General features: G+C 37.3%; 1 protein-coding gene across 1 annotated transcript; it reads left to right on the top strand.

Moving 5' to 3' along the window:
• Window positions 1-8,682: 8,682 nt before the first annotated feature.
• On the top strand, window positions 8,683-11,379 carry LOC118292573. Its single transcript, XM_047331607.1, has 5 exons — window positions 8,683-8,926; window positions 9,541-9,669; window positions 9,864-10,372; window positions 10,741-10,945; window positions 11,027-11,379. Exons 3-5 carry the CDS (start codon window positions 10,247-10,249, stop codon window positions 11,332-11,334), a joined length of 639 nt encoding a protein of 212 aa, XP_047187563.1. The 5' UTR covers window positions 8,683-8,926; window positions 9,541-9,669; window positions 9,864-10,246; the 3' UTR covers window positions 11,335-11,379.
• The last annotated feature ends 1,023 nt before the right edge of the window (window positions 11,380-12,402 follow it).

Below are 12,402 nucleotides of genomic sequence, written 5' to 3'. Positions count from 1 at the left end.
CTAGTTTTGACACCATAGGTTCAAACCTGTGATACTGTGTCAAAACAAGCGTAATTCATTGAGTAAACGCTACTTTTGACACAATAGGTGATACTGTGTCAAAACTGTCGTATTTCAATGAGAAAACGCTAGTTTTGAAACAATAGGTGATACGGTGTCAAAAGCAACGTAACTCAATGAGAAAACGCTAGTTTTGACACAATAGGTGATACTGTTTCAAAACCAACGTAACTCAATGAGAAAACGCTGGTTTTGACACAATAGGTGACACTGTGTCAAAACGAGCGTAACTCAATGAGAAAACGCTAGTTTTGACACAATAGGTGATACTGCGTCAAAATGAGCGTAACTCAATGAGAAAACGCTGGTTTTGACACAAAAGGTGATACTGTGTTAAAACCAACGTAACTCAATGAGAAAACGCTGGTTTTGACACAATAGGTTCAAAACCGTGATACTGTGTCGAAACAAGCGTAACTCAATGAGAAAACGCTAGTTTTTACACAATAGGTGATACGGTGTCAAAAGCAACGTAACTCAATGAGAAAACGCTAGTTTTGACACAATAGGTGATACTGTGTTAAAACCAACGTAACTCAATGAGAAAACGCTGGTTTTGACACAATAGGTTCAAAACCGTGATACTGTGTCGAAACAAGCGTAACTCAATGAGAAAACGCTAGTTTTTACACAATAGGTGATACGGTGTCAAAAGCAACGTAACTCAATGAGAAAACGCTGGTTTTGACACAATAGGCTCAAACCTGTGAAACTGTGTCAAAACTGTCGCATTTCAATGAGAAAACGCTAGTTTTGACACAATAGGTGATACTGTTTCAAAACGAGCGTAACTCAATGAGAAAACGCTACTTTTGACACAACAGGTGATACTGTGTCAAAACTGTCGTATTTCAATGAGAAAACACTAGTTTTGACACCATAGGTTCAAACCTGTGATACTGTGTCAAAACGAGCGTAATTCAATGAGAAAACGCTACTTTTGACACAATAGGTGATACTGTGTTAAAACCAACGTAACTCAATGAGAAAACGCTACTTTTGACACAATTGATGATACTGTGTCAAAACTGTCGTATTTCAATGACAAAACGCTAGTTTTGACACAATAGGTGATACTGTGTCAAAACGAACGTAACTCAATGAGAAAACGCTACTTTTGACACAATAGGTGATACTGTGTTAAAACCAACGTAACTCAATGAGAAAGCGCTACTTTTGACACAATAGGTTCAAACCTGTGATACTGTGTCAAAATGAGCGTAACTCAATGAGAAAACGCTAGTTTTGACACAATAGGTGATACTGCGTCAAAATGAGCGTAACTCAATGAGAAAACGCTGGTTTTGACACAAAAGGTGATACTGTGTCAAAACTGTCGTATTTCAATGAGAAAACGCTAGTTTTGACACAATAGGTGATACTGTTTCAAAACTATCATATTTCAATGAGAAAACGTTAGTTTTGACACAAAAGGTTCAAAACTGTGATACTGTGTCAAAACAAGCGTAACTCAATGAGAAAACGCTAGTTTTGACACAATAGGTGATACTGTTTCAAAACCAACGTAACTCAATGAGAAAACGCTGGTTTTGACACAACAGGTGATACTGTGTAAAAAGCAACGTAACTCAATGAGAAAACGCTGGTTTTGACACAATAGGTTCAAAACTGTGAAACTGTGTCAAAACTATCGCATTTCAATGAGAAAACGCTAGTTTTGACACAATAGGTGATACTGTTTCAAAACGAGCGTAACTCAATGAGAAAACGCTACTTTTGACACAACAGGTGATACTGTGTCAAAACTGTCGTATTTCAATGAGAAAACACTAGTTTTGACAACATAGGTTCAAACCTGTGATACTGTGTCAAAACGAGCGTAATTCAATGAGAAAACGCTACTTTTGACACAATAGGTGATACTGTGTCAAAACCAATTTCACTCAATGAGAAAACGCTAGTTTTGACACCATAGGTTCAAACCTGTGATACTGTGTCAAAATGAGCGTAACTCAGTGATAAAACGCTGGTTTTGAAACAATAGGTGGTACTGCTTCAAAACTGTCGTATTTCAATGATAAAACGCTAGTTTTGACACAATAGGTGATACTGTGTCAGAACGAACGTAACTCAATGAGAAAACGCTGGTTTTGACAAAATAGGTTCAAAACCGTGATACTGTGTCGAAACAAGCGTAACTCAATGAGAAAACGCTAGTTTTGACACAATAGGTGATACGGTGTCAAAAGCAACGTAACTCAATGAGAAAACGCTAGTTTTGACACAATAGGTGATACTGTTTCAAAACCAACGTAACTCAATGAGAAAACGCTGGTTTTGACACAATAGGTGATACGGTGTCAAAAGCAACGTAACTCAATGAGAAAACGCTGGTTTTGACACAATAGGCTCAAACCTGTGAAACTGTGTCAAAACTGCCGCATTTCAATGAGAAAACGCTAGTTGTGACACAATAGGTGATACTGTTTCAAAACGAGCGTAACTCAATGAGAAAACGCTACTTTTGACACAACAGGTGATACTGTGTCAAAACTGTCGTATTTTAATGAGAAAACACTAGTTTTGACACCATAGGTTCAAACCTGTGATACTGTGTCAAAACGAGCGTAAATCAATGAGAAAACGCTACTTTTGACACAATAGGTGATACTGTGTCAAAACCAACGTAACTCAATGAGAAAACGCTACTTTTGACACAATAGATGATACTGTGTCAAAACTGTCGTATTTCAATGAGAAAACGCTAGTTTTGACACAATAGGTGATACTGTGTCAAAACGAGCGTAATTCAATGAGAAAACGCTACTTTTGACACAATTGATGATACTGTGTCAAAACTGTCGTATTTCAATGACAAAACGCTAGTTTTGACACAATAGGTGATACTGTGTCAAAACGAACGTAACTCAATGAGAAAACGCTACTTTTGACACAATAGGTGATACTGTGTTAAAACCAACGTAACTCAATGAGAAAACGCTACTTTTGACACAATAGGTTCAAACCTGTGATACTGTGTCAAAATGAGCGTAACTCAATGAGAAAACGCTAGTTTTGACACAATAGGTGATACTGCGTCAAAATGAGCGTAACTCAATGAGAAAACGCTGGTTTTGACACAAAAGGTGATACTTTGTCAAAACTGTCGTATTTCAATGAGAAAACGCTAGTTTTGACACCATAGGTTCAAACCTGTGATACTGTGTCAAAACGAGCGTAACTCAATGAGAAAACACTACTTTTTACACAATAGGTGATACTGTGTCAAAACTGTCGTATTTCAATGACAAAACGCTACTTTTGACACAATAGGTGATACTGTGTCAAAACTGTCGTATTTCAATGACAAAACGCTACTTTTGACACAATAGGTGATACTGTGTCAAAACCAACGTAACTCAATGAGAAAACGCTACTTTTGACACAATAGGTTCAAACCTGTGATACTGCGTCAAAATGAGCGTAACTCAATGAGAAAACGCTGGTTTTGACACAAAAGGTGATACTGTGTCAAAACTGTCGTATTTCAATGAGAAAACGCTAGTTTTGACACCATAGGTTCAAACCTGTGATACTGTGTCAAAACGAGCGTAACTCAATGAGAAAACACTACTATACAATAGGTGACACTGTGTCAAAACTGTCGTATTTCAATGAGAAAACACTAGTTTTTACACAATAGGCTCAAACCTGTGATACTGTGTCAAAACTGTCGTAACTCAACGAGAAAACGCTAGTTTTGACCCAATAGGTGACGCTGTGTCAAAACTGTCGTATTTCAATGAGAAAACGCTAGTTTTGACACAATAGGTGATACTGTGTCAAAACCAATTTAACTCAATGAGAAAACGCTAGTTTTGACACCATAGGTTCAAACCTGTGATACTGTGTCAAAACGAGCGTAACTCAATGAGAAAACACTACTATTGACACAATAGGTGACACTGTGTCAAAACTGTCGTATTTCAATGAGAAAACACTAGTTTTTACACAATAGGCTCAAACCTGTGATTACTGTGTCAAAACTGTCGTAACTCAACGAGAAAACGCTAGTTTTGACCCAATAGGTGACGCTGTGTCAAAACTGTCGTATTTCAATGAGAAAACGCTAGTTTTGACACAATAGGTGATACTGTGTCAAAACCAATTTAACTCAATGAGAAAACGCTAGTTTTGACACCATAGGTTCAAACCTGTGATACTGTGTCAAAACGAGCGTAACTCAATGAGAAAACACTACTATTGACACAATAGGTGACACTGTGTCAAAACTGTCGTATTTCAATGAGAAAACACTAGTTTTTACACAATAGGCTCAAACCTGTGATACTGTGTCAAAACTGTCGTAACTCAACGAGAAAACGCTAGTTTTGACCCAATAGGTGACGCTGTGTCAAAACTGTCGTATTTCAATGAGAAAACGCTAGTTTTGACACAATAGGTGATACTGTGTCAAAACCAATTTAACTCAATGAGAAAACGCTAGTTTTGACACCATAGGTTCAAACCTGTGATACTGTGTCAAAACGAGCGTAACTCAACGAGAAAACGCTACTTTTGACACAATAGGTGATACTGTGTCAAAACCAATGTCACTCAATGAGAAAATGCTAGTTTTGACACCATAGGTTCAAACCTGTGATACTGTGTCAAAATGAGCGTAACTCAGTGATAAAACGCTGGTTTTGAAACAATAGGTGGTACTGCTTCAAAACTGTCCTATTTCAATGAGAAAACGCTAGTTTTGACACAATAGGTGATACTGTGTTAAAACCAATGTAACTCAATGAGAAAATGCTAGTTTTGACACCATAGGTTCAAACCTGTGATACTGTGTCAAAATGAGCGTAACTCAATGAGAAAACGCTACTTTTGACACAATAGGTGACACTGTGTCAAAACGAGCGTAACTCAATGAGAAAACGCTAGTTTTGACACAATAGGTGATACTGCGTCAAAATGAGCGTAACTCAATGAGAAAACGCTGGTTTTGACACAAAAGGTGATACTGTGTCAAAACTGTCGTATTTCAATGAGAAAACGCTAGTTTTGACACCATAGGTTCAAACCTGTGATACTGTGTCAAAACGAGCGTAACTCAATGAGAAAACACTACTTTTGACACAATAGGTGACACTGTGTCAAAACTGTCGTATTTCAATGAGAAAACGCTAGTTTTGACACAATAGGTGATACTGTGTCAAGCCCAATGTCACTCAATGAGAAAACGCTATTTTGACACCATAGGTTCAAACCTGTGATACTGTGTCAAAATGAGCGTAACTCAGTGATAAAACGCTGGTTTTGAAACAATAGGTGGTACTGCTTCAAAACTGTCGTATTTCAATGAGAGAACGCTAGTTTTGACACAATAGGTGATACTGTGTCAAAACGGGCGTAACTCAATGAGAAAACGCTAGTTTTGACACAATAGGTGATACTGTGTCAAAACGGGCGTAACTCAATGAGAAAACGCTAGTTTTGACACCATAGGTTCAAACCTGTGATACTGTGTCAAAACAAGCGTAATTCAATGGGAAAACGCTAGTTTTGACACAATAGGTCATACTGTGTCAAAACTGTCGTATTTCAATGAGAAAACGCTAGTTTTGACACAATAGGTGAAACTGTGTCAAAACTGTCGTATTTCATTGAGAAAACGCTAGTTTTGACACAATAGGTGACACTTTGTCAAAACCAATGTCACTCAATGAGAAAACGCTAGATTTGACACCATAGGTTCAAACCTGTGATACTGTGTCAAAATGAGCGTAACTCAATGATAAAACGCTGGTTTTGAAACAATAGGTGGTACTGCTTCAAAACTGTTGTATTTCAATGAGAAAACGCTAGTTTTGACACCATAGGTTCAAATCTGTGATACTGTGTCAAAACAAGCGTAATTCATTGAGTAAACGCTACTTTTGACACAATAGGTGATACTGTGTCAAAATGAGCGTAACTCAATGAGAAAACGTTACTTTTGACAGAACTGGTGATACTGTGTCAAAACAAGCGTAATTCAATGAGAAAACACTAGTTTTTGACACCTGAGGTTCAAACCTGATATACTGTGTCAAAACTATCGTATTTCAATAAGAAAAAACTAGTTTTGACACCATAGGTTCAAACCTGTGATACTGTGTCAAAACGAGCGTAACTCAATGAGAAAACGCTGGTTTTGACACAATAGGTTCAAAACTGTGATACTGTGTCAAAACTGTCGTATTTCAATGAGAAAATGCTAGTTTTGACACAATAAGTGATACTGTGTCAAAACGAGCGTAACTCAATGAGAAAAAGCTACTTTTGACACAATAGGTTCAAACCTTTGATACTGTGACAAAACTGTCGTATTTCTATGAGAAAACGCTATTTTTGACACAATAGGTGATACTGTGTCAAAACCAACATAACTCAATGAGAAAACGCTACTTTTGACACAATTGATGATACTGTGTCAAAACTGTCGTATTTCAATGAGAAAACGCTACTTTTGACACAATAGGTGATACTGTGTCAAAACCAACGTAACTCAATGAGAAAACACTGGTTTTGACACAATAGGTTGAAAACTGTGATACTGTGTAAAAACGAGCGTAACTCAATGAGAAAACGCTGGTTTTGACACAATAGGTTCAAACCTTTGATACTGTGAAAAAACTGTCGTATTTCAATGAAAAAACGCTGGTTTTGAAACAATAGGTTCAAAACTGTGATACTGTGTCAAAACTAGCGTAACTCAATGAAAGAATGCTGGTTTTGACACAATAGGTGATACTGTGTCAAAACTAGCGTAACTCAATGAGAAAACGCTACTTTTGACACAATAGCTGATACTGTGTCAAAACGAGCGTAGCTAAATGAGAAAACTCTACTTTTGACACAATAGGTGATATTGTGTCAAAACGATTGAAACTCAATGAGAAAACGCTGGTTTTGACACAATAGGTGATACTGTGTCAAAACCAACGTAACTCAATGAGAAAACGCTGGTTTTGACACAATAGGTTAAAAACTGTAATACTTTGTCAAAACTAGCGTAACTCAATAAGAAAACTTTAGTTTTGACACAATAGGTTCAAAACTGTGATATTGTGTCAAAACTAGCGTAACTCAATGAGAAAACGCTACTTTTGACACAATAAGTGATACTGTGTCAAAACGAGCGTAACTCAATGAGAAAACGCTACTTTTGACACAATAGGTGATACTGTGTCAAAACTGTCGTATTTCAATGAGAAAACGCTGGTTTTAACACAATAGGTTCAAACCTGTGATTCTTTGACAAGACTGTCGTATTTCAATGAGAAAATGGTAGTTTAGACACTATAGGTGATACTGTGTCAAAACCAACGTCACTCAATGAGAAAACGCTGGTTTTGACACAATAGGTTCAAAACTGTGATACTGTGTCAAAACTAGCGTTACTCAATGAGAAAACGCTACTTTTGACACAATAGGTGATACTGTGTCAAAACCAACGTAACTCAATGAGAAAACCCTGGTTTTGACACAATAGGTTCAAAACTGTGATACTGTGTCAAAACTAGCGGTACTCAATGAGAGAACGCTAGTTTTGACAAAACGGGTTCAAAACTGTGATACTGTGTAAAAACCAACTTAACTCAATGAAAAAACGCTAATTGTGACAAAATAGGTGATACTGGGTCAAAACTGTCGTATTTCAATGAAAAAACACTAGTTTTGACACAAGAGGTGATACTGTGTCAAAGCCAACGTAACTCACTCAGAAAACGCTTGTTTTGACACAATAGGTTCAAAATTGTGATACTGTGTCAAAACTAACGTAACTCAATTAGAAAACACTAGTTTTGACACATGTGATACCGTGTCAAAACTAGCGTTTTTTCATTGAGTTATGCCCGTTTTGACACAGTATCACAATATTGAGCCAATTGTGACAAAAACAGCATTTTCTCATTGAAATACGACAGTTTTGAAACAGTATCACAGATTTGAACCTATTTTGTCAAAACCAGCTTTTTCTCATTGAAATACGCTCGTTTTGACACAGTATCACAGGTTTGAACCTATTGTGTCAAAACCAGCATTTTCTCATTAAGTTACGACAGTTTCGACACAGTATCACAAGTTTGAGCCTATTGTGTAAAAAACTAGTGTTTTGTTATTGAAATACGACAGTTTTGACACAGTATCACCTATTGTGTCAAAACTAGCGTTTTCTCATCGAAATGCGACAGTTTTGACAGAGTATCACAGATTTGAACCTATTGTGACAAAACCAGCATTTTCTCATTGAGTTACGTTGGTTTTGACACAGTATCACCTACTGTGTCAAAACTAGCGTTTTCTCATTGTTACGCTCGTTTTGACACAGTATCACAATTTTGAACCTATTGTGACAAAATCCGTGTATCATTCGTTCATTCGTTTTTCAAAATAAAACCAAAAAATAAAAAAACACAAAATGACTTGTTTTCTCAATATTCGTTTCCAAAACCAAAATGAAAAAACGGATAACGATTCGTTTTTCCACTTTCCGTTTTTGTGCTCAGATGAAAAATGGAAAAAACGGATAACGAGCGTTTCATCCAATTTTGGTATTTTCATTTGACGCAAGGTGCGTGACCCGGAAGTGACCTGTGACCAGGACGCTTTAAGGGGGACTGCAAAAAAGTCATGGCCGGACTAGAGCAATGTTCAGAATATTCTGACATAATTAGGCAGCATTTTGAGGAAGGCAAAACTCATGCCGAGATTTCCACCGCGCTGCAGCAGTTAGGTGTCCAGAGATGCTCCGAAATGTCCATCAGACGATTCTGTGTTCAACACCAGCTCAGGCAGAAAAGACGTGTCAGACGCAGAACTGGAAACGGCAATCATGTCATCAATAGATCAGGTAAGTGTTCCCATTTTAACATCGAACAACACGTACGCTATTCATATTTATTTGTGTTTACATATCAATGTTTACACAATATTTTGCACCCTCACTCCTTTTCGTATCCTTGGAATATTTATTCAGTCCTGTGCGCTGTGCCAAATTTATATTTATCAATTTTATATGTATCTATCTATTTATTTATAATTTACCTTATTATGCTGAGGGTAATTTTGTAAACGATACGTTTCATGTAACTTAAATCACAGTTTTGTTATATGCGTTTGAATGTAAATCTTTATTAAGGTTGGAGTCTTAATTACACGGCTAGGCAGATTTTTTTGAGTTGCAATAGTGTCCTGGCCGCGGCCTGTAAAAATGATGTCATAGCGTCCCTCGCGACCCATAGAGCAACCGTCTACCTGCTGCTTCTCAACTGATGCCCGAGGAAGCAATTACGAGCAGTGTAATGTTTACGGCTTTGTTGCAAAACTTACAATCATACTGTAATCAAGCTTCATATGTGGATTTTTTTTAATCCAAGACTACTAATTAGTGAACAATTAAAAAAATTAGATATCAAATTGAATTATCGTTTAAATGAATTGATTACATATGTTATGTCTTGATAGACAGGGCCATCTTATGGACGGAAATTCATGACAGGATACCTGTCATCAGTGGGGGTGAGGGTAGGAGAACCTCGAGTGGGAAAGATTCTCAGAGAAGTGCACCAGCCATATAATGAGCTGCGTCGCCAGGTAAGTCACCTACATTAAGCATATTCAACAACAAAAAGATTAATTTTTTAAATGTGACCTCATGAAATGTTAAATTTAGACTTAAAGTATGCATATTAGTAGTCCATGCATGTATTAAGTTTGTATATTATTTGAACATCTTAGCTAACTTAATGTTATTGCACTTTGCATTGATTGAATTATACTTGTTTTAGGGAGCACGTAATCTAAACCCAGTTCCTTACCACGCAGAGTATATGGGCCACAAACTCCACCTCGACCAAAATGAGAAGCTGGGAATGTTTGGAGTGACACACGTCTTGGCTATTGATGGATTCAGCAGTAAAATTGTTGCTGATTCCACAATGCCAATAAAGAACAACCTTGTTATTTATAAGGAAGTTTACAGGCAAGTCCAATCAAGGTTACTTGACTTCCACTATGTGGAATTAATGTACAATATCAGTATTATTACAATACAATCAGTATTTGCTACATGCATTTGAATGTGAAATTAATCAGTATCTATCATATCCACATAAGTATCCATATAATCTAAATATTTTTCTATTACAGGAAAGCAGTTGCTAACAATGGCATGTGGGACCAAGTCAGAGTGGATCATGGCAGGGAGTTTTACTTGACCCTGTACATGCAGGAAAAGCTGTCTCATCACAGACATAATGTTAACAGGCTACCTTATGTGCAGACAACCTCTTCAAGGGTAAATTTTGTAATAGTGATTACATATAAAGATAATAATTAACTTTCTAAATAAATTTAACTAACATCAGCTGTGCAATGTTCAATGCTTCACCTCATCGCTTGTACAAAATGTTCCTGTCTGGCCCAACATCTTGGGATGAGGTGCATGGTTAAGAGGCAGGAATTGAAGCTGAAATATCTTGACTTCATACTGTCTGAAACAAAATTCAAGATCAAAGTATATTTACAAATCACTGCTGTAAATAAAGCCTAAATACCTGTATTTTACACACCAGACCAACTTTTTCTGCTTTTTGGTTGTAAAAAAAAGTTTTCTGATCTGAAGTGTTTTCAATCAGTCTCAAAGTTTTTCTTGTGTTTAAACAGAACCTTCGTGTGGAAAGAATTTGGCCAGAGGTCAATAATCGGGTGAACTATCCCATAAAACAGGCCCTGGTTCACCTGCTGGATCAAGAGCTACTCGACATGCAAGATAATGTAACGAAATTTTGTGTCTCCAACCTGGCATGTCAAGTGAGTCAGATTGGACTTGGCAGAGTTGTGCAGTCCTGGAATGCCCATAGGATACCAGGTAAGGTATGATATTATTTGTATGTATGGAGCTTTAAACAAAATTTTGTCCAAAACTAAAAAAATTCTCTACCCATTTTAGGCAGAGGGATACCAAACCAACTTGCAGCTGGTAGTTGTCCAGCAAGAATTCCCACAGAGCTGCTGCCCAATGCTGCTGAGGCAGCACACATGTATGAGCAGGAATTTGGGTCCTCCCTGACTTGGGTATCTGCCTTTGGCTCTGACCCATTTCCGTCAGAGCAAGACCAATGTCGTGCTGAGCAGCTGTTCGGAGAGAGGTTCCCAGACATGGCGCTTCTTTTTGGAACAGTGGTCAACAATGACCATAGTATGTTTCAGGAGGCACTGTTCTACCTGATCAATGTTACTGAGAGACATGCAAGATAAACTAGCCATGTGTATATATTTGTACAGTAGTTTTATGAGAAAGTAATTTAGTAAGCACAATTTCAGAAGAATAAATACCAAGTTTGTTCAGAACTCTGCATATGTATTTTGTCAAAAAATACAAGTATATAAAAGTATAAAACCTTGTAAACCCTGAGTGCCACAATAACTAAACATGTGACAGTAATACTGCAAAAAAAGTGCTTTAAGCTTTATCATTATACATTATTACATTACAAAACACAATGCTCTGAAGAACTGGCAAGGTATGACAGTATGCGTTTCAGACCATGCAGTAAATACAAGTATAACAAATACAAAATCTTGTAAACCCTGTACTGAGTGCCACAATAATTTAACATGTGACAGTAATACTGAAAAAAGTGCTTTAAAATTGAACATTTGACATTGTTCAATTATAAAGCACAATGTTATGAAGAACTGTATAATCAAACATGTGTTGCTTCCAAAGCAGAAAGAATAGACTAAAGGAAAAACTTTTCCAGTGCTGCCAGCGCCTCGGTGAGTCCAGCCACTTCTTGGATGTATGTGCCCAAATCCACAGCACGACACTTTGGGCAGTAACTGTGGCTGTTGTTCCACTCCGCAATACATGCCTTACACCCGATTAGGCTTCTGCAGCAGGTTGCGAACATTGGCTTATCTACAGGACCTGTAGATTAAAAAAAAAAACAACTTGTACTTTATCATTTATTTTCAGTGTTAAGTAGATGGCCGATCTAGCAGTAAAGAAGCTATCTGTACATAGGCCAACCCACAACAACTGTATTAAGATGACCAAATATAAAGTCAACACACAGCATTTGAGATTTATTAGAACACAAACATACAGAGAAGTGTAGTGTATAGGGCCTCTGATCTCTCATTCCTTCTTCCTATTGAACCATAGTAAAACAGTACCAACCTTTGCAGACAAGACAGGCGAAGACCACTCTTAAGGAATCTACTTCAGCCTCTGAAAGAGACAGGGTTGTTGTCTTTGTGGAAAGTGCAAATCCACTCAAATCCTTGAGCTTCTTCGTCACTTCCTTGAGTCCCTGGGCTGCT

The sequence above is a fragment of the Scophthalmus maximus genome, chromosome 4 (genome assembly GCF_022379125.1).
Source record: "Scophthalmus maximus strain ysfricsl-2021 chromosome 4, ASM2237912v1, whole genome shotgun sequence".
Taxonomy (NCBI): Eukaryota; Metazoa; Chordata; class Actinopteri; order Pleuronectiformes; family Scophthalmidae; genus Scophthalmus; species Scophthalmus maximus.
The sequence above is the reverse complement of the archived record's forward strand: the minus strand, read 5'-3'. Positions and strand labels throughout refer to the sequence as shown.

Coding starts and splice junctions, on each gene's coding strand:
- LOC118292573 (XM_047331607.1), top strand. CDS start 10,247: ATGTGGGACCAAGTCAGAGTGGATCATGGCAGGGAGTTTTACTTGACC. Junction 10,373..10,740: donor TGCAGACAACCTCTTCAAGG/GTAAATTTTGTA, acceptor GTGTTTAAACAG/AACCTTCGTGTGGAAAGAAT. Junction 10,946..11,026: donor GAATGCCCATAGGATACCAG/GTAAGGTATGAT, acceptor TACCCATTTTAG/GCAGAGGGATACCAAACCAA.